Below are 22,078 nucleotides of genomic sequence, written 5' to 3'. Positions count from 1 at the left end.
CCTGCAGTTGTGTCCGTCACCCTGTAATTTGGACAGATCATATGCGTAAACAAACTTTTAAATACGAGCCTCCGTGGCGCGGGGCAGAGTTCAAAGGGAAAATGGCAAGGTTGAATTTCAAAACATTTCCAAAGTGCGTGCGACATCGCGTGACTTTCGACCACCGTGGCCATCTCTGAAGTCACAGGGTTCACCAGTGGGCGAGGCTCCGCTGAGAGGCGGCGTGCGTAAGAGCCACGCCGACGCAGGGGAGGGGGGGGGAGGGGGGGGGGGGAAGCGTGCCTGGCGCAAGGGTTGCGCGTCAAACAAAAAGGGAGCGTACGACTTCTCCCTTTAAACTTCTTGATGACACTTGTGTTTGTCAAGACGTTTATCCTCGAACATCCCGTTCCGGAGATATTAATAGCTCCTCTCCGCGTCACCAAACTGTGGCCGAGTCCGCCTCGCGTGGCCGCGCCTCCACGCAGCAGACACGCATCTAAAACACGTAGTCATCATTCTCCACCGGCTGTCTGCGCGTGGGGTTGCCACCAGTGCTACTATTACGCGCGTCTATGAACGTGTGGAGAGCAGAGTGCGTAAACTTTGCAGGGTGTCAAACTTCTGTATTTGAGTCAGTCTTTCAGGATCTGTCTCTTCTCTACTTTCCACTTCTCCAGTTCAATAATTCCACAGGGTTTGAGCCTGGAGGAGAACCGATGCTGCTGATAAGCTGCGAGCATGCATGGCCTACAATGCACAATAAGCCATATGTTAGCTCAGCCGCCCCCCCCCCCCCCCATTCTGGATCCAAGCGAGGCTCCAGAGGGAGGGAGGGGAGGTTCTGTTGCTGTGTTCTCTGGGAGCCCGTCTGGGGGATCTATATGTGGCGTTGTGCATACGGGGCTAGACGACTGTCGCCGACAACGCCGCTTTAGGACTCGCAACCTAAAGATCTATTTAATTTGGTCCGTTGGTCCCCAGCACGTTTTAGCGGGTTTCCCCAACCACAGGTCCACTCACAGTGACGACCAGCACGGCATTCAACAATTCAAAACATTTATTAACACTCTAAAAACAAGCTTTGCATTTAGAAACACTATAAACACGCAAAAGAAAAGGAGAGACACGGCAGTGACAGTCTACAGCCAACCTGCCTTCGAGACAGGGAAAGCACGAACGAGGAAGGGGAAGCACCTATATACGCCCCCCCCCCAATCAGTGGTAAATGGGCCACAGGTGCTCCCTCCCACACCTGCCTACCCAATTACATCCAATCATCCGGTTACATATAGGCAGGCGAGGTCTGTACTGCACCGACTGCAGGCCTTTCCACCTTACTGGTGTGCACAAAGATCCGTTGTGCACCCAGCCGTTCAGGCGGCGCTCGCGTTCAAGCCAACATTCTCTTAATGCATCCTCTTCATTGCAAGGAATGTGCATATAGCTCCTTCTGCACCTGGATTACACGAGAGTCAAAGCGTTCACTCCTGGATGCGCTGGCAAAATGAACATCCTGTCAAATCGCAACTCGTTTTTCTTTTTTTCTGGAGGTTTTGAATGAAGCATAATGGCCCTGATCAGCGGAATGAGTTTCCTCGATAGTCAAAAGGTTTACATGATGCTTTTGCATTCTGACATAGAAGTTGGACTTCGCAGTTCATTCTCGAAGGAAAGCACATCCAATCTGAGGATGATGTTAATTTTAACTTTTGAGCAAAGAGCTGCTTATTTTGTGCGACCATTATCCCCTTTATGATTTATATATAGCGATCCGGATATATGCTTTACTGTATCGGGTGGTCTCAGCCTAAATCCGTTTCCTGTGTATCTGCGGAAACTGTTTATTTTAAAAGGAACCGATCCCAGTTTGCTCTTGGAAATGACACCTCAGCTCAAGGATGGAAATTAACAGAGCTTTCTTTCAAGATTCAGAAATGTCTGGGTGGACATGGACGAAGGATTGCTGGAAAGGCACCAGACTTACATATGCAACCCCTGACAGTTGCATTTAATGTTTGCAGACCGACTAGCCTGGGCTAAACGCAATAATTAGAGTGTTTAGCCTCAGTCAGCTCAGGTCTAAAGATCTGTCTGCTCCCACAGCCCCAACCGATTACTGCCGTTTGCTTAGTCTCCGCCGCCATCTGTGTTTGAGATCATCCAAGGCGGTTGTAATTACAGTCACAGGCAAGAGCCCACAGATAATGACAATGCGGCTATGATCAATAGGATTAGACAGGTGCTTGTCGACTTGGGCATTTATGGTCTGTAACACACCCTGGACAATTATGGAGGAGATGAGAAAACGTTGTTTCCTGCAAACACACACACACAAACAATTTCCTTTAATAATCCAGTTCATTCACACTTCAATCATATCTGGGGATACAAGTTTTTTTTTCCTGCTAGCTCAGAGCTGTAATGTTATTTGTATCGGTGTTACAAGAATGTTGATGAGGGAGAAGTGTAAAATAAAGCCTTCGTGATTCAAAGCATGTTTATTACGTCCAGTGATTGGTTGCGCCGTGCGTGTGTGGAGACACGCTCCCCCCTGACTGCGCTCCGCACGTCGGGCTCTCCCTCTGTCTCCTGCATGAGTCGAAGAAGAAGAGCAGAGTGGATAAAGATTATTTTTTTGCAGACAGACTGGAAATACTGGCGCAGCTTTAAACCGTTGCACATTTCTAACGAGTGTTCAACCGTCAAGTCCACATTCATTTGTGATGATGCAATGACACAGCTAATTATTCTGCTTTTAGCGCACGCCTGCTAAGATCCCAGAAGTGAAGCGAAAGCAGAGCAAAGTCTAATTTCTCGTTATTAGAGTGGATCGTGAGCATGCATTAATGTCGGCCCATGCTTCTGACAAAGCACTGAAAATCCAGACAGATTTTTTTTTTGTATTTTGTGACGTTCAGCACTCCTACAGCACTTGGTTACGGTTATTCACACAAGCACACCAGTGACTGTTGGCGTTGCCTGTTTACAGCTGAATCTGTTAAACTGTGGTTGTGGTGTGACACAAAGACAACTGCGTCACGCGGCTTCGGTTCCTGGTACAAAAGTGTCGATCAGCTCTTTGTCTGTCTAGCTGTCTGTTCCCGTCTCGTATTTCCAGCGTTACTGAAGGCCAACTCGGAGCGTTCCCTGGTTCAATTCACGACAGTCTCCGTGAAGGTCGAGAGAATACCGTGGGAAATGGGCCTCTCCAGTGCAAATGCCACTTCTGGTTGTTTAGATGTAGGATGATACGTTTATTCTGGAAGTTTTTGCAGCTGAGCTGAGGACTCGAGGTTTATCGAGCTCTTCTGATCGAGTGAAGGACGTTAGCTGGGATATATATTATATTGGGGTAATTCCCTGCAGGTCAGGCTGCCTTCTAGCCCCACTGCAGTGTAGGGCTTCCCTGTTAGCCTCTGTTAGGACCCCGGGGTCACTCTTAAAAATGACTCACACCAGCATGGCCGGTCATTTAGGCGCACCAGGATGTTCATGCAATGCATTTCTCCCTGGGGACAGGCTTCCAGGAACGTCTTTGCTGCGGTGGTGCTCAGCGAGCCACTCCACTGGTGGAAGCAGACAGCCAATGGGGCACAAGCTTTCTGTGAAAACAGGGAAGTCGCTTACCGCAAGCAAACCTGTAGCGTGCCACGCCTTGTCCCCGTCTACTTCCTTAAAATCCATTTTGTGCTGACAGCAGAGGGACCACTCCTATGAACGCTGAAACATATATCAGCACGAGTGTTTCTGTGAGATGCAGGAAGATCTGTGGCTCAACACCCTTGCTTGTGCAATTTTACCCATCGATGCCCTCTGGGCTTCTTCAGCCTGAGATATTGTGAAAGCGTTTTTTGTGCTCTGTTGAGACTCCTACAGGGGGCTTCGTCCTTCACGTTTCGAAGAGCTCAACAATAGTTCCCAGCTCCTGGATGTTCCCAGAATGAGCTTTTTTTTAAATCTTTACTTCCATCATGAGAGACAAGTGAGTGAAGTAAAATCGTTGTGTAATTTACCAGGCGATATAGGGCGTAATTGGCCTGTAAGAAAGCTCTTGGTGCTCAGACTCTTAACAAAGAATGCGATCGGAGGGAATTTATGACTACGTATACCACACATGTAGTTCAGACACCAGTGGTGGTGACGGCTGATGACTCTGCTTAAACTGACAAGTAATCTGCTTATGTGTAGATAGACTGTTTTGTTTAAGATTGATATCTAGGACTGTCTACACGTATTTAGTAAGTCCCCTTGGTGATTTATAACATGCAAATTGTCCCACCTAATGAGTGCTTACTGCGTGGGAAGTTCAAGGCGCTTCCATGAACACGGAAAGCGAGCATGCCCCTACACGAGCCACTCATCACAAACCACTAAAAAACATTTCCTGCCTGTAATTTCAGGCATTGCTTTTGGTCTGATGAGAGAGATGAACTATCACGACCCGAGCATCATATTTTTGTTGCTTCATCTCCCTCTAACAAAACCACTTAACCCAACTCTGTGTATGTTATTACCACCTGTGTGTTTGCCCCCCTGTGCTGTCCTGAGGAACCTAACCCACCTTGGAGCCAAGGTCTCAGGTGAGGGAGTAGACTCCACTTCCTTAGCAACCAGGAGAAACGGCAGCCTCCTTTTCAAAGGTTGACTTCCCCATATCCACATAACTGATTAATCACACGAGACATTTTTAAATTGCCAGCAGCCGCAAATGATAATGTGAGGAATGAGTATTCAGATTCCTGCATATGGTTTGAGTTGTTCTTTAGGCTATGACACAAAGAGAACCTGCTGGAGTTAAAGTATAGAGCACTCCCTCATGTCAGACCTTCTCAAAGCACCCTGTCATCCTAAATGCCCTGACGCCCTCTTGTGGCTCAAGGTGGGAACTCCTTGTCCAGCACTGTAGGTTAACTAGAACATTGAGTACTACTGCTATTATATTAAGCAGAGACTGTATTTAAATTTCATAAAGAAATTATGTTTATTTATTTTTTTATTAATAAATAGAACATATTGTCTGTCGCATTGTGTCTCCATTTATGTTCAGGAAGTCTGTGTTTGAAGGGAAACTCTGCCGACCCAATGTGAAGATGTAAAACACACTATGCTTAGAGTAATGTAAATATGGAATGCAGAAAATGCCACATAGAATAACGCCATTTGATAGACATGTGCTGCTGTGATGTGATTTTAAGGTGCACTTGGTGTAAATATAATTTATTATAACTTTAAAGAGCTGGATTAATGTGAAATCCTTTCATACAGGTACATCTAAATAAAAAAAAAACACTTATTTCAGGAATTGAAATCCATATATTATTATAGATGGAGTGAAATATTTTGAGCTATTTTTTTATTTTAATCTTTCTGAAATGATTTGAAAAACATATTGAAGCTGTATCTGTGTATGGACACTGAAGAATAGTAACAGGCTTCCCCTAAATGTTAAAGCTCCTTGGGCGTGGATTGAAAAGGACTGCTGTCCCACCAGAGGGAGTTGTTCTATATCTATTTTGTCTAAACTGGACTAAAACTGGATTTTTTTTTTTTTATCCCAGCTGCAGGTCACACCCCTTTTTTGGTCAGAAGAAAAAGACTCTTATCTACACTTTCTTCTTTCCTGCACGCAACATACTGAGATAGATCTACAGGCAGATCATTTACATTTACAGACAGAGAGGTTTAGGACATTCTACAGTTTGTTAATGCTTTAAACAAAACATTCAGTTTAAAAAAATGGCATAATGGCACTGGCGAGCAGAATTCAGCTGATCTTGAATTGACAAATTCTGTATTAGAGTTGTAGGATTCAATTCTTCTTCCACTTTGATAATGAAATTTGCTCACTTAAAATGCATCAAGATCCTTTTTCACTCTAAATGAGTTTAACAACGACTATCTTTCTGTCTGCATGCTCCCATCAGACACTGAACCTCCGTCAGTGGGACAACCTTTGACCTCCCATCAGCTAACCTTAGCCTCACAGCTTGCATAGCCTCTCTAAGCCCTTTTGGTTGTGGTGCGCTAAAGTAGATTTACCTTCAATAACCATTTATGAAATCTCTATCCATTAGACTGGGAGGCTTCGTAAGAGCTGGCTGCGTTAAGCCTGATTATGGGATGCCCGGCAGAGGAAAAGGGTCTATGTGTCAAGTGTGTCATCGAGTGATTTATAACCCTGGCTGGGATTGCTGTCTTGTCAGTTGGTAGAAAGCTGCAGCGAGGACAGAGAAGCGGTGAAACCTTCCACGTTTTTTTTTTTATTGCGTGGATCCAGAAGGTTTGGGCCATGAATCTTTGTTCTGTAGTGGGAATCTGAGGTTTATGTCTGTTGCTAATGCTGCCTGACCTTTCACCTGCTCCAGGGATCCATTTACACGTTCAATTTACATTCTAAGCAGTCGTCATGGAGGCCAAGGGTCCCAGTAGCACCTTCAAACGATCCTCCCTGAAACGCACCGCATCCGGTTCTCAGAAGGTAAGATGAAGGCCGTCCTGTCGCTTTCAGCAGTTGATGAGGGAGGTTCTGTTTGACCTGCTGTTGTCTGTTTGCAGAATTACTCAAAAAGTTCGACTTGTAACTATGATGAACTCTGTGTGGAACTGTGCAGATTTCGTTTGCTATCAATATAAGATACTGATATAAGATATCTTAAAGAACTGATCTAGATCCTGAAGAAAAATATGCTACAATCAGTAATATATATATGTGTATTTTTAATTGATTAACTTGACAAATCTGCCAAAATTCACTCTGGGTTTCGCGAGAGCATATGACCGTGTGATGTAAGCGTCAGGCTTCGTGTCAGGTGACGGCCAAGAATCCTCAGAAAGCTTTTAGGGCTTAGGTCCGAATTGACCATGAATGTCTCTGGCTGCAGGGTCACGGGCTCGGCGTCAGCCGGTGCGATGCGTGAAAGAGATGCAACAGTCTCTAAAGGTTGCAGGATGTCCAGGAAAAAGTATCAACTTAAGTTGCTAAAATAGGAATGAAACTAAATGTAAGGTGTAAGATCGAGGATAATTTGGTTTATTATAGATTTATTAGTTTTTATTCAGATCACTTACTTTATGTAAAATGGTTTGGTTTTCAGTCCAATTTTCTTCTGGAGGGAAACAGAAAACACGTCTTATGACTTCCTTATCTCTTGGGGATAATCAGAGACATGTTGGACTCGTGATGGCTAACTGCATTTTCAAACCCAGGAGGACAATGAGAGCATTTACAAACACTGCAGAGGGGAAAACAGCTTCACAGTTAATACAGGCTCAACTGTCCGGAGGGCGTTTCAAAAATATTTCCCTTCTCGTGCAAAATACGTAAAATATGTATTTTTATTCGATCCACGAGGGACCGACCATGAGTCTGGAATACTTTTGGAAGTTGAAGGAGTCTTCATGGTTTCCTTCCTGTCACGCTGCATCAAGCTCTGACCACGATGCCGTTCAACACCATCGCCCAGCAATTAGTTGCTTTTATCTTCAACCCTGGTGACATCACATTCCAGTAGGACCCCCAAATCCTCTCTGATCCATGTCACTTGTGCTGATGGGTCTTTTGTTGTGTGAGGTTCATTATTCAGAACAAGAATTTCCACCTCAAGATTCAATACCACAAGGTCCCGCGTCCCGCTCTGTTCAATTTAAATCGAGTCATTATTATTTCCATATTACAGTAGCTTGTACCAAAAAGTTATCTCGAGGCACTTTACAGGTGTAGCAGGGAAAGACAGAACCCAACTTGTCCCACAAGAGCAAGCACTTTGGAGACGGAGGCAAGGGAAAAACTTCCCTTTACCAGGCAGAAACCTTGAACAGAACCTAAGACTCATAGTGGGCGGCCATCTGCCTGGACCGGTTGGGTTGAGAAAGAGAGAGAGACAGAGACAATAACAGGAACAGGGACAGTCTTCCTCTGATCACCTGCTTCATCTCATCCTTTTAGATGTTTATATGGAATCTTGTCATAATTCCTGTCTGAATTTTTGAGTTGCAGCCAAAACTGTTTTGTGAGATCACAGTGACCTTGAGCTTGGCCTACCAAACTCTTATCGCTTCATCCTTGAGTTCATATGGGTGCCAGTGCCAAAGAAACTCCCTCAAGGCATTCATAGGATATTGCACGGGACTGGGGCAGACAAACACAGAGAAGGACAATCTGGAAACATAACACCTCTGGCGGAATCTGACTTTTTTATACGGCACACAAATAAGATAAATGAAACATCGTCTTTTATTCAATTCCGCAGCACCAGCCATCACATCTTCCTTGTGACTTTTGGAGCTGACTAGTCCGTGTATAATTGAAGCTGCGCTGAAACAAATTTGCGGGTCAGGAGACCAAGACATGTGATCCTGGGGAAAGAAGGCAATAAGGCATGAATATATGCGGCTTGTGCATGTGCGATGCTTGGCCTACTCCATTTTGAAGTAGCAAAAGTACTTTTATTTGAGAAAATTAGTATAGGAAAACATGTAAAACCAGAGAATGTATTTAGCATATACTGCTCAAAATGTCATAATCAATAAAGCTGTGTCTTCCTCAGAAAGCTATTTTGCAGCTCACACAGTTATCTTTTGTTTTCAGCAACCCTTTTTTTTTTGGTGAAATGCGGCGCGGGTTGGAATGACTGTTGTTTATTGTTCGGGAGCTTGTCTTAAGTCTTGTTAATTTCCTCGCCGTTACACAACCTGATCCTCTGGTGTCTGAAAGTTCTTGTTGTTAAGTGGTGGCAGGCGGTTCTGGAAGCTGGCCGCTGACTGGATTTGGATTTTAATTGCTCTGGTTAATGAGTTTATGCACGCTGAAATAACTCCGTCATACTCACCAAACATGTAATGAACTTTTTTTTTTTTTTTACTGGAACAGGACTAAAAGAGGGGAGTGTTAGGTTTTCCTCTCTTTATTTTTGTGTCATCAACCACCGATCTCGTTTGTCTTTTCCACAGCGAGACTCAAACTGGTCCCTTCAGCCATGAAAGGAGTGCTTATCGCTTCACACGAGGAAGGTTTTAAATGGATGCCCACCAACTCTGTGCTTGTTAACTCCATCTCAGCTTCTAATTCACCTAATTCCCTGCCCCCAGCTCTTTAACCATGTACCTGAAATCCTTTAATAACATTAAATCCAACATGTACAATGAGCAGAATTAATTTTAAACACGTCAAGAAAGTTCAGAGTGTTTCCAAAGCAAACGGAAGGTTGTTCCCATTGCAGAAACTGTTTTAAATGTTTAAATGTTTTAAATGGCGGGATGCAAGACACCAGCCAGACCGGAGTCTTTCGTAATAGTCAAAATAAGATAAGTGGGCAAATGAAAATCTACTTATCCAGGCCGAGAAAATATTGGATAGCTGTTTTCTTCTACCTTCACAAAAACAAAGAGAGATTAACTGCAATTAGCATTGACTGACCTTGCCCCCCCCCCCCCCCAACTGGAGACCAGTCATGTCTTAACAAAGAGCCTTCCAAAAGAATGTCTGCATCCAATTCTCTCAATTATGCAAAGTGGGTTGAAATCAAAGTGGGTGGAGGGGGTGGAAATGTTCAAATAAAAACTTTGAAGAGCTTCTAAACGATGCTGCGTCGCTTTTCGGTTATCCAGTCTGCTCCTCACTCGAGCTAAGATCTACCAAACTGTGAAATGAAAACAAAGGAAGGGGCTATTGGACTAAAAAAAAACGAAACAAACTGGGACATTAGGAGCCAATAATCAAAGTGGATTTATTCTGGCTTGTTCAAGCAAAGGATGAAAATACCCTGTGGGCATGGAGAAGGGGTCATGGGACTCCCAGAAGGATTACCTTGAACTGGAGTCATGAGACTCGAGCGAACAAAGACCCTGCTCACATGCTCATCATATTAACTGGCCCTCATAAAGTGAACAAGTTTCATGTCCAGTGGGATTCAGTGGGAGCACTGGCCCGGGAGTGCAGCACCGGCGGCGAGCTCCGGCCGAGGAGCAGCAGACCGTAGACTCCCGCTTTGCTCTTTAGGTTTTCTCTCCAGCAGCTTTACAGATTACCCCGACGGGAGATTAAATGTAAGTGTGTTCGTCTTCTGCAACTGCCACTCTTTTCTAAACGAATTTTACGACGGATAACTGCAGGTTTTACAGAGATATAACAGGCAGCAACGACATCACTGAGCAGTGGACCTGATGGAAATCCAACTCAACAAAAAAAACCTGAACGTTTGTGTGAGGTGCTGGTTCATTTATTATCAAGTTGTGGTCGTGTTAATGTTTTGATTTGGTCATAAATAAGAAAAAAAAGTAGCTAAATATTTTGAAACATTGAATTTTGAAACATTGAATTTTTACAAAAAGTAATTATTTTATTTTATTGGACCAACCAATTATCACAAATTGACTTGGATTAAGATCAATTTAGATAGGGTGAGAAAAAATAAAAATATTCAGGAGGAAATAGTTGGTCAAAGAAAATGTTAATTTACATGATGGAAAATATGTGAATGGGTATATTAACAAAATAATTTTAGCTGTAAACGGAATACTATGTTTGCAGATATTGTACTTCCAGTCGTAATAGAAGGCAGAAATTGTGGGGGCAGACAAATATAAGAATTTAATTCTTATATTCTTCTAAATATTTTTGCACATTTTAAACCATCAGTACCAAACATGCCACTGATTTCTTCCATCTATCTGTGGCTTCTTGGAAAGTTCTGCTTGCAAGCGCTTCGGTTTTAATTGGGCGTCTGCCGTCAACAATGGCCCTCAGAGAAAGTTTGCTTTGAACTCGGCTCGTTTCAGCTCAGTGCTGGAAAAACATCAGACAGAATCAGAGCATGATTAGACAACGTTTGTGGGGCAGAGAACTTTGTGTGGTGCCTTTCACTGGCTGCTTATCGGGCTCTCGCAGAAATGGAAAGGTTTCTAATTCCACAGAGTTTTTATCAACATCAGTCAAATGCTAACAATTTCAAAATCAATGAAAAGAAATGTCATTCAGTATTCATTAAACTCATTCAACTGACACCATTGTGCTAAAAAAAAAAACTTTTTTTCTCTTCATTTTTTCTTTGCAGGCTCAAAAAGCTTGGATTGAGAGGAACTTCCTTAAAAGAGAATGCATTCACATGTTCCCTACCAAGGATCCAACCAGGTAATTTACTCTGAAAACTGCTTTCAAAACTATTTTTTTGATACTGTCTGACATGATATTTTGCTGCTTTGTCACTTGTGAGTGGCAGATCGCAGGAAGCGACTCCAGAGTTATCAGAAAATCACTTTCTGGCAGATGCAGCCAGGTTTTACTGACCATATTTACTTCTTCAGACAGTTTACTATCGATCATTTGCATTAATCTCAGTGTTAGTTTCAATGTAAATGCTCTGTGAGTCTACAGAGGATCTCTCTGCCAAAGTACCCGTGCTAATTATCTACATTAAAGTATGTCATTCAGCGCCGCATTCACTGAGCAATCATTTAAACAGATTTATAAATCACTTCTTTCCACTCGCTGATTGATTTACTAAATCGTGACACCTATGACGGCAGATGATCTATTTGGATTAAAGGTGATTTTTCTGAGTGTATTAATAGCAGGACAGCGTTGCTCTCCGGGGCTAGGAGGTGCAGCCCTGTGTTCACTGAGGCATGCATTTCCCAGAAATGGGCACAGTCACGCAAAGAGTGTGTGATATGTGTGTCGAGGGGAAAAAGACAAAAGCCTGACTGGGCTCATTCACATCCCCACATGGTCCAGACCCTCAGCAGCACTGGGCCTAGTCCTTCTCAGAGAATAGAGGTTAAGAAGTCGGGGACTAGAACACTTGGGGGGCACGTCAACCAATAACCGTTATCTATCTAGATGTGCCTGTGGTCAGCTGACAACGCAGCACGCGGCCATCCCCCCCGGGGCCAACTCGGTAGAAGAAACGCACCAGCTGGTGCAGATCGACACCCCGAGGGATAAATGGAATGTGATCAAGCACACCAGGACCTACCCAACAGATGCCTTCGGCTTGATCGAGTTCCAGGGTGGAGGATTCATCAACAAGGCCATGGTGAGTTTCATTCACGTGACGGTCGTTTCAGGAGGTACAGCGGCACGAGGTGAACAGATATGAAGCGGATAAACACAGGCTGTGTGGTCTGGTCATAGATAATAATGCCCCCCCCCCCCCCTTTCCTTTCTGTTAGTACATTCGAGTCACCTATGACACCAAGCCTGACAACCTCCTGCATTTGATGGTGAAGGATTGGCAGCTGGAGCTTCCAACCTTGCTCATATCCGTGCACGGAGGTCTCCAGAACTTTGACCTGCAGCCGAAGCTCAAGCAAGTGTTTGGCAAAGGCCTGATAAAGGCCGCCGTCACCACCGGAGCCTGGATCTTCACGGGCGGAGTCAACACGGGTAGGACACTGACAGCCCAGGATAATGCTTTTAGCGTTCACTTAACAAATAGCAGTTTGCGACATTAGAAGATTATCGCTGCTCTAAATTGTCATTACATAATGCCTATTCGGCAATTTCCTGGGGGGGGGGGGGGAGATTTGACCTACCCGTTGTCGCAGGTTTAGCTGTAATCACAGATAGCGAACTGTGTGGATTCTGTGCGCAGTAGCTGCATGTATCCCATGATGCAGCTGAATAAGAGCCATTATTCAGGCCGCTACACTTTGTTCGTTTCACCTTAGGGGTGATCCGACACGTTGGAGATGCCTTAAAGGAGCATTCCTCCAAGTCACGAGGGAAAGTGTGCGCGATAGGAATCGCTCCGTGGGGAATTCTGGAAAACAAAGAGGACCTCATCGGAAAAGACGTGAGAATGCGTGTAGATGTATTGATTTTGTACCTGGAAAAAAACAACACAACCTTAAACCCATTACTTCTTTTCCAGGTGGCGAAACCCTACCAGACGATGGCGAACCCGCTGAGCAAGCTCGCCGTGCTCAATAACAGCCACTCGCACTTCATCTTGACGGACAACGGCACCTGTGGGAAGTACGGCGCCGAAGTCAAACTCCGTCGGCTGCTAGAAAAGCACATCTCCCTGCAGAAGATCAACACGCGTATGTTGCACAGTGCTCTACACACAATGTGAAACGTTTTTTCTTTACATCACGCGGGTGTGAGGGAGGGTCTGCTGGGACGTCTGGATGGAGAGAGCTCCTCTGTGACCCGTGGGCTTCCCTTTGTCATCCTATGCCTGGAGCTCGGATAAGGCAGGGACAGCAAAGGGATGCTCAGCCGTCAACACCGACCTCACTGCTTCCCTCCTCTGGTTTGCATTTTCATCACATCAGCATTAAAGATGGGTTTTTTTGTCAGGTGACCCGGGTGACAAATGGATGGAATGACTGATGTTTGTTTTGCTTGTGCATTCCTAGGTTTGGGTCAGGGCGTTCCTCTGGTGTGTCTGATAGTGGAGGGAGGCCCTAACGTGATCTCCATCGCGCTGGAGAGCCTGCGAGACGAGCCCCCCGTTCCTGTGGTGGTGTGCGACGGCAGCGGGAGAGCTTCCGACATCATTTCTTTTGCACACAAGTTCTCAGAGGATTGCGGGTGAGATTTGAAACGAATCATCCTTTGCGGTCGTCGGATATTCCCCCCCCCCCCACACACACTCTGTAAATCTAACCTTTACATCTCCTCTTCCAGCCTGGTTAACGACGATGTCAGAGAGCAGCTTCTGGTGACCATTCAGAAGACTTTCAATTATAGCAAAAGCCAATCACAACAGATCCTGCTCATGGTAATGGAGTGCATGAAGAAAAGGGAACTGGTGAGTCGGAGAATGAAAGTGAGAGATAAGCCCCACGTATTACAGAATGTGTGTGTGTGTCGATCAATAAATACTTCCGATAATTACATCTGGTCTCCATCGTCATTCATCCATTCCACTCATCCGAGCATTGCCATTAAAACATTGAATCCCGACATGGTGCTTGTCGTTGTGGTCCTGTGTGGCGTGTTAAACCCTGAAGCATAAACACACGACTCTGAAGTGGGTTTAAATTTACTTCAATGTAAACAATACAGCTTAAGGATCTATGATGATAGTGGAGGGAGGAGCTAATCACATCAGCATTAAAGATGGGTCTCAGACATTAGACTAATCCCTGAGCTGAAGGGTTCTTCCGGGACCTTGGTTCGTGAAATGGGACGCATTTCGTGCATCTCCAACAGAAAAAAACGTGATTTATAGTTTCTCATATCCAATCACCACACTCCGTGCGTTTGGGTGGGGATCGGTCCACACTGCTGTCTGCATGGCGGTGGACTCCTGCTTCATCCACAGTTGGATGGACAGATGGATGAGAGGACGCGTCTCCCTAATCCCCGACCATCGCTCCACAGTTCAGAGCGGCATCACTTCACCAGCAACCCCAACGTATTAGACCGCCTAATGCTCCTAAACACACTTAGATAAGCAACCATAATGCTTTTTCCAAAGATCGCGCTGCTGCAAGCTTTTTTTCATGCCATTTACTTTCCACTGATGCCCGGCCCAGATGCTGTTACAGAACCAGAAGTTCTGTAAGCAAGCCTTCCCCCCCCCATCTAAAGCACAGTGTCGTGTCTGAGGTGCTCCGACCACACGTCATGAAGCGCCGCCGTCTCGGGTCCTGCGTAATCCGTTCATCCTAAATGCATTCCAGGCGAACAGCTGGTTGGACAAATGATACGCACCGATTTAGAGGTAGAAATTTGCGTTGCCGTAACATTGGGATACAGAATTTAAATGGGCGCTCAGAATTACAAAAGACTAAAAGTCTATTTGGGGGGGGAAAAAGCAACCACTTTACCCCACATGTCTGTGTAGGTTCTCAGCCACCCAGGTTCGAGGTAAACCAAGAAGGGCGATAAAAAAAAAATCAACTGGACTTGCTTAAGGTCGGCTGAAGACATTTCACCTCTTTATCCACGAGGCTTCTTCAGCCTGAAAGCAACAAGGCAACAAAAAATTCCGGTCTTCCTGCTGATGCGGGCGGCTCATTATCAACGCATCCCGAGACCAGCCCTGGCACCGTGCCGCGCATTCATGCCAGCCTAATTCTATTTATCATGGCTACACATGTGATGGACCCTTCAGCATAATTGAATCGGGTGAAATTGAGTCTGTAACAAGAAAAGCAGTCTCTCCGTGATGAGTAAAATAAGCCGTTTGTGCTCGGGTCAGCCACAGAGTGCTGAGGCCCTGCTTGACGAATCTCATGTTCATCCTCATGGTTAGAGTGAGAAAATTAGAAACACCACAGCTTATATCATCACTTCTGCACCGGTTTCTTCTCTTTTCTCATGTGTAGATCACTGTTTTTCGAATGGGCTCTGAAGGACAACAAGATATCGAAATGGCCATTCTTACTGCTTTGCTAAAAGGTATTATCTGAAAGCAGCCGCTGCGTCCGTTGCACCAGAGCGACGTCTCTTCATGCTCTCTCTCTCTATCTGCCCTGCGTTTCTATCAGGCACCAACGCTTCAGCAGCAGACCAGCTCAGCTTGGCTCTGGCCTGGAACAGAGTGGACATTGCTCGCAATCACATCTTTGTTTACGGACACAATTTACCAGTGAGTTGTCGTCACATTCTGAAAATGCGAATGAACCAAATGAAAGACAAGCACGCATCGAGCACTGAAGGGGAAAGCACACTATATGGTTGTGACATCATTTGAAATAAAAGCTGCCTGAAATTCATCTCCTTAAAAATAAAATAAGAAATCAGCTGGATATTTACCTCCGCCAAGGAGGTTATATTTTTGCCGGCGTCTGTCTGTCGCTCTATTTGACTTTTAGCAACATAACTCAAAACGTGACTTTCAGGAAATGTTGGGAATGTTACCCGAAACAGTTGATTACATTTTTGTGATGATCCAGAAGTGATCCTGGATTCTGGATCACTTTGAAATATTTGTTAACGTTGCAGTAAATTGAGCTTCAAATTTTTTCCTCGGTTGATTATTGACCAATGTTTATGGGATTGTACGCAAATACGTAGGGTGGGGATCTCTAACTTACGACCGAATTTCATACAGAGGCTGACATACTGTAGGGCCTCGTGATGCGAGGGATATTCTGAGTCCCTAGGAAGAACCGGAAACATTCTGGATTCGAGCAGAAATGAAGTAACTTGAGTTTTTATGGCCCAAAACACATGAGATGTGTATTACATCAGTGATTTCCCTTAATCTTCCCTGGTTAGCCTGCCGGCGCCATCGCCAACACTTCAACCTCCGGAGCCCCGACTCAGGAGAAGCAAAGGAGTCCCGTCACTGCTCCACGCGCCAAAGCTCGCGCAAAGAAAGGGAAGGGGAAGGGGAAGGCTCGACCTGAACCCCCAGAGGAGACGGACCCCAGGAAGTTGGAGTTGATTCGCTGGGTGAGAGGAGTTTATAACAAACACTCTCAATTTGGTTTTGAGCACGAGAACATGACGACGGTTGCGTTGTGAAAGCGCTTCATCTGATTTCCCCCTCAGGTGAACTCTCTGGAACAGGCCATGATGGACGCTCTGGTTCTAGACAGGGTGGACTTCGTCAAGCTTCTCCTTGAAAATGGCGTCAATATTCATCACTTCCTCACCATTCCTAGACTGGAAGAGTTGTACAACACCGTGAGCCTGACGCGCTGCAACGTGACGAACGCAGCCGCCACCCTGCGCTAACCTTCCGCCGTCTTCTCATCCCTCAGAAACTCGGCCCGGCCAACACGCTGAACGCTGTGGTTCGCGACGTCAAAAAGGTGAAGGCCGATCTCTTCCCTCAAACGTTTCTGCTTCCTTTACACTATTTCAGGTTGCACACCTGGTTGATGGTTTATTACTGTGGCGATTCTGCAGGGAAACCTTCCTCCAGACTATCAGATCACTGTCATTGATATCGGCCTTGTGCTGGAGTGCTTCATGGGGGGCGCATACAGGAGCAATTACACCAGGAAGGCTTTCCGGAACCTCTACAATAATTTGTACGGCCTAAAACGGGTATGCATGGATGGAAGAAAATGATTGATCAAGGCTTGTTTATTATAGTTAGAAACATTCAATATGATTATCTTGTCTTGCAGCCAAAGGCTCTGAAGCTTCTTGGAATGGAGGTATGTGTGTGTGTGTGGGAGGGGGGGGGGGGTATCCCTTCAACACAATACAATGCTGTCAAGTAGCTCACACAATACAGCACACACAAGCATACACATGTGTTTCATTTCACCAGGATGACGAACCAAGGGCAAAGGGCAAGAAAAAGCCCAAAAAGAAGAAAGAGGAAGAAGTTGAAATCGACGTGGACGACCCGGAGGTCTGCCGATTCAAGTACCCCTTCCACGAGCTGATGCTGTGGGCGGTGCTGATGAAGCGGCAGAAAATGGCGCTGTTCCTCTGGCAGCGTGGGGAAGAAGCCATGGCCAAGGCCCTGGTGGCCTGTAAGCTCTACAAAGCCATGGCCCATGAATGCTCAGAGAGCGAACTGGTAGATGACATCTCCCAAGACCTGGAGAACAACTCCAAGTCAGTCCACGTGACCCCTCGCACATGGGCCACTATGTGCTCGGTCAAGATAAGCCCTAAACCCCAACTCACTGTAGATGTCCTGCTATTATTTAAATAACGTTTTGTGGTCTTGAACTCTTCTAATAAGTGCTATGTAAAAGCTAACGCTATTATCCCCCCCCCCCCCCCCCCCCCCCCCACAGAGAGTTTGGCCAGCTAGCCTACGAGCTGCTGGACCAGTCCTACAAGCATGACGAACAGGTGGCCATGAAACTCTTAACATACGAACTGGTTAATTGGAGTAACTCCACCTGTCTGAAGCTCGCTGTCGCTGCCAAGCAACGGGACTTCATTGCCCACACCTGCAGCCAGATGTTGCTCACCGACATGTGGATGGGCTGCTTGAGGATCGGCAAAAACCCCGGTCTCAAGGTTGGCACCCGGAACCGTCATAATCACGCTTTTCCTTTTCATATCTAACAAGAATATTGTCCAATTATCATCTAGGGATTGCTTAATTACATGTTTTCTGTGTTGTTCACAGTAACGTAAACTCATTCACTGCAAATAAACAAGTTGTGTTTTCTAATTTCTCCTAGGTTATTCTAGGAATCATCTGCCCTCCTCTTATTCTGCTGTTGGATTTCCGTATCGGAGACGACGCATCCTATCACGCGCCTGGAGACAAGGGAGAAGGAAAAGACAAGGACGATGACACAAAGTCCAGCAAGGTTCAAACTGGCTCCATCCGATCAATGCTGCGTCTTTGTCAAGTTGAAAAACGGCCAGGTGAGCAGATATTTTGATGTCATGTTGCAGGACGCTAATGCTGATGCGATGTCCCGAAAGGGGGACGAAGAGGAGGGCGGCACAAACATCCGCAAAATCCCGATTGCCAAAAGGTTCTTTGAGTTTTACGACGCACCGTTTACCAAATTCTGGTTCAACACAGTAAGTTTCGTTCATGCAAAGTAGAATTTGATAGAAAAATTCAACTTAGAGTATTGTCTTAAATGTGCTGCTATGCTGGTATCCCCCCCCCCCCCCCCCAACAGATTTCCTATCTGGGATATTTGATGTTGTACAACTACATAATCCTGGTGAAAATGGAGCGATGGCCGTCGATACAAGAATGGACCGTCATTGCGTACATCCTCACGCTGGGCACGGAAAAAGTCCGACAGGTACGAGTAGATGTGATCGGCTTGGAATATGCCTGCTTAGAGGCATTTCGTGGTCACTGCCATGACCTTTAACCTCTGGCGTCTCAGATTCTGATGTCAGAGCCAGGGAAGCTGAAGCAGAAGATCAGCGTGTGGCTCGAGGAGTACTGGAACATCACGGACCTGGTGGCCATTTCCACCTTCCTCCTCGGGCTGATGCTGCGGCTGCAGCACGAACCTTACATGGGCTACGGCCGAGTCATCTACTGCATCGACATCATCTTCTGGTACATCCGGGTCCTGGACATCTTTGGGGTGAACAAATACCTGGGACCCTACGTGATGATGATAGGGAAGATGGTAGGGGCTTCACAAATCATCTGAAACTCACGTGCCGGCTTCCGCATTGCATGCGGAGGGAATGAGCAGAGGGTCGCGTGGAAGTCAAACGTATGCGCGTTTCTTTCAGATGATAGATATGATGTACTTTGTGGTGATCATGCTCGTGGTGCTGATGAGCTTCGGGGTGGCCCGGCAGGCCATCCTCCACCCCGATGAGGAGCCAACGTGGCGTCTGGCCAGGAACATTTTCTACATGCCCTACTGGATGATCTACGGAGAGGTTTTTGCGGACTCGATAGACCGTAAGACTAGAATTCATAGTAAGATTCTGTTTCCTGATTCTGGGCAGATGATCGGTGTTACCTTCATTGCTGTGATGCTGTTAGTAACGATGGATCGCACTGTTACCGCTCGATCCTCCGTCTCCCTCTGCTGGCACATGGCCATTATCATCCCGTCTCCGCAGCGATGATCATCTGCCTTCATGTGTAGTCGGTCGGTGATTCTTCTGTCAGGGTGAAGGCAACAATTATCCCGATTAAGTAGCAGTAATTACCATTTTCTGACAAAATTACAAATACATTTGCTTTGAATTGCACGTATGCTGATTTTGAAAGCTGCCTCATCTCTTCAGGATAAATGATCCACATTCTTGATACCGCTGAACCGATCTGCAAAGACAAAACAAAAGAGGCCAAGGCTACACAGCAAAGCATAATTACTCTGTGGTTTGATTACTCAAACATGAAACGATACATTCAGCTTCACTTTGACAGAAGGCTGATATTAAAATGCGGCGTTTAGGGATTTTAACTCTTTCTATGTGCTTCACTGTGACTGCACGTTTCTGGGATTTCGCCAAAGTCTATGCAATGGAAATAAACCGTAAGTAGTCCTCAAGGCTTCCATTCATCCAGTCCCTTTAAGAAATCTGGTTTCATTTCAAATGCATATGTTCCCCCCCACAGCTCCATGTGGGGAGCATTTATATGACGAGGATGGGAAGAAGCTGCCTCCATGTATCCCTGGAGCCTGGCTCACGCCCGCTATCATGGCCTGTTACCTGTTGGTGGCGAACATTCTCCTGGTCAACTTACTCATTGCCGTGTTCAAGTAAGCGCTTGCTGCAAATTCTAGCTCTCGCCGTTGTTTTTTGACAAACACCGTCTCCCGCTCACTTGCTCCTTGACCTCCCGTCTCGCAGCAACACGTTCTTTGAAGTCAAGTCCATTTCCAACCAGGTGTGGAAGTTCCAGAGATACCAGCTGATCATGACGTTCCACGACCGCCCCATCCTGCCGCCGCCCCTCATCATCTTCAGCCACCTCTACATCCTCTTCAGCAGGCTGATTCGTCGGTGTGCCAGGAAGAGGCAGGACGGAGAACTGGACGAGAAGGACCGCGGGCTCAGTTAGTCATCAAATGCGTGCACTTCATCTGAAATGGCATTCCTAAAATTACACAAATGACACACTCTGAAACCTTTCAAATCAGGACCAGATCAAATAGAATCAAGCTTTGATTCGTACAATATATAGAATATATATAGACCAGCATCATTTCTGACTGAAAACACCATTATTATTTTTTTTGTCTCCACCAGAGCTACGGCTGAATCCAGAGGAGCTAAAAAATCTGTACGAGTTTGAAGAGCAGTGTGTGGAGGAATATTTCCGAGAGAAAGAGGATGAGCAGCAGTCCTCCAGCGATGAGCGCATCAAGGTTACCTCGGAAAGGTCGACCCTCTTTTCGAAGCCGTGACATTTCATAGCACGGCGACGGCCGCATTATCGCGGAATAAACTTGTTCCTCTCGTCCTCTGCAGAGTCGAGAATATGTCCATGCGTCTCGAGGAGGTAAATGAAAGAGAGAACACTATGAAGGCCTCCTTGCAGACCGTGGATCTGCGCCTGGCCCAACTGGAGGAGATCCATGGACGGATGGCTGTTGCACTGGAAAAGCTGGCAGGCGTCGACAGGCTGGAGCTGACGAGAACCTATTCACGAAACTCCTCCGTGTGCGACCCCTCCTCCTTGCTCCGCCAGGGCAGCATCAACAGCGCCGACGGCTACAGTCTTTACCGCTTCCACATGGATATGGAGGAGTTTGCAGCAAAGCAGAACGCAGACGAAACGACCAGAACTGAACTCGAGAGGCAGAAGAGCCTCCGGCAAGCGCCCAGCGTTTGTGCTCTCAATTCAAAGGAAGGCGGGCAGACCTTAGAGGTCGGTGGATCGGAGCGATCGCGGTCCAGTTCGGGCGTGGACATTCTCATATCTCCATGTGAACCAAAGCCTGCTTCTGCAGCGTCCAGTCAAGAGACTCTAGCGAACTTAACGCAAGGCAGCACCTTGCTATTGGATAGACTGATAGATACAAACAGGCTAAGGCCCGCCTCCCCAGCAAAACGGACCAGGTCTTTGAAGAACTATCCAGTGGAGGATCAACCGACCTGCCCTTTCACAAAGAGGAGGTCTATGAGCACCGTTATCGTCAGCCCACCTGATAGTCCGGAAGAGGACGCGGCCGAAGCCACAGAGGGGGTCGAACTGCCAACGAGAGCCTCCTCTTCACCGAAGAGGAGAGCCATGAGCAGCATCGTCTACGAGCCGGATGAAGCAGCCGATGAAGCGCTGCAAACGTCGGTGATGGAGCAGGTCAATAGAGCAGCCAATCAGTGGCCAGCAAACATAGAGTATCAAACGCAACCCAGCCATGTGGCCAAAGTATCAACAGTTAGAAATCTCGCCCAACGGTTTCAACCTGGCTCTGCAGATGCAGAGCCGAAAACGGATGAAGCTCAGACCGATCACGTTCCTCTAGAAAAGACGTCGACTCTCCCGGCAATGGAACCCACGGAAGCCCGAACCAAGACGAAGGCCGAGAGGAACCTCTCAGACGGCGCCGATTACCTGACTGTAGCCGACGACAAGTACATGCCGTCCCACCGGTCAAAGAGCTGGAACAAAAGCGAAAGAAAGGCAAAGTGTCCGGCGGAGCCGAGGACTTACAGCAGCGAGAGAGACCTTGTCGAAGCCTGCGGAGCGAGCAGAGAGGATGTGAGAAAGACGACGGAGCCAGAGAAGACAGCTGGCGATTCACCGGAGGGGAAATAAGAGCCGTGATTAGAGAGCGT

At 46.4% G+C, this 22,078-nt stretch overlaps 1 protein-coding gene across 1 annotated transcript; it reads left to right on the top strand.

Moving 5' to 3' along the window:
• Positions 1-6,388: 6,388 nt before the first annotated feature.
• On the top strand, positions 6,389-22,058 carry LOC137916235 (transient receptor potential cation channel subfamily M member 1-like). The gene is made up of 27 exons (XM_068759314.1): positions 6,389-6,460; positions 11,034-11,110; positions 11,819-12,014; positions 12,151-12,364; positions 12,649-12,773; positions 12,852-13,023; positions 13,342-13,516; positions 13,613-13,736; positions 15,262-15,334; positions 15,424-15,524; positions 16,157-16,333; positions 16,433-16,567; positions 16,645-16,695; positions 16,793-16,933; positions 17,017-17,046; positions 17,163-17,455; positions 17,641-17,869; positions 18,037-18,168; positions 18,257-18,388; positions 18,493-18,621; positions 18,709-18,960; positions 19,070-19,244; positions 19,807-19,827; positions 19,911-20,055; positions 20,147-20,352; positions 20,546-20,678; positions 20,768-22,058. Exons 1-27 carry the CDS (start codon positions 6,389-6,391, stop codon positions 22,056-22,058), a joined length of 5,001 nt encoding a protein of 1,666 aa, XP_068615415.1.
• The last annotated feature ends 20 nt before the right edge of the window (positions 22,059-22,078 follow it).

Source organism: Brachionichthys hirsutus, unplaced genomic scaffold, assembly GCF_040956055.1.
Source record: "Brachionichthys hirsutus isolate HB-005 unplaced genomic scaffold, CSIRO-AGI_Bhir_v1 contig_940, whole genome shotgun sequence".
NCBI classification, from domain to species: domain Eukaryota; kingdom Metazoa; phylum Chordata; class Actinopteri; order Lophiiformes; family Brachionichthyidae; genus Brachionichthys; species Brachionichthys hirsutus.
The sequence above is the reverse complement of the archived record's forward strand: the minus strand, read 5'-3'. Positions and strand labels throughout refer to the sequence as shown.

Bases quoted from the DNA above. Each gene is read 5' to 3' on its own strand.
- LOC137916235 (XM_068759314.1), top strand. From the start codon at position 6,389: ATGGAGGCCAAGGGTCCCAGTAGCACCTTCAAACGATCCTCCCTGAAA. The intron at 16,334-16,432 runs GTGAGAGGAGTT...TTTCCCCCTCAG, and splicing joins AGTTGGAGTTGATTCGCTGG to GTGAACTCTCTGGAACAGGC. The intron at 16,934-17,016 runs GTATGCATGGAT...CTTGTCTTGCAG, and splicing joins ATTTGTACGGCCTAAAACGG to CCAAAGGCTCTGAAGCTTCT.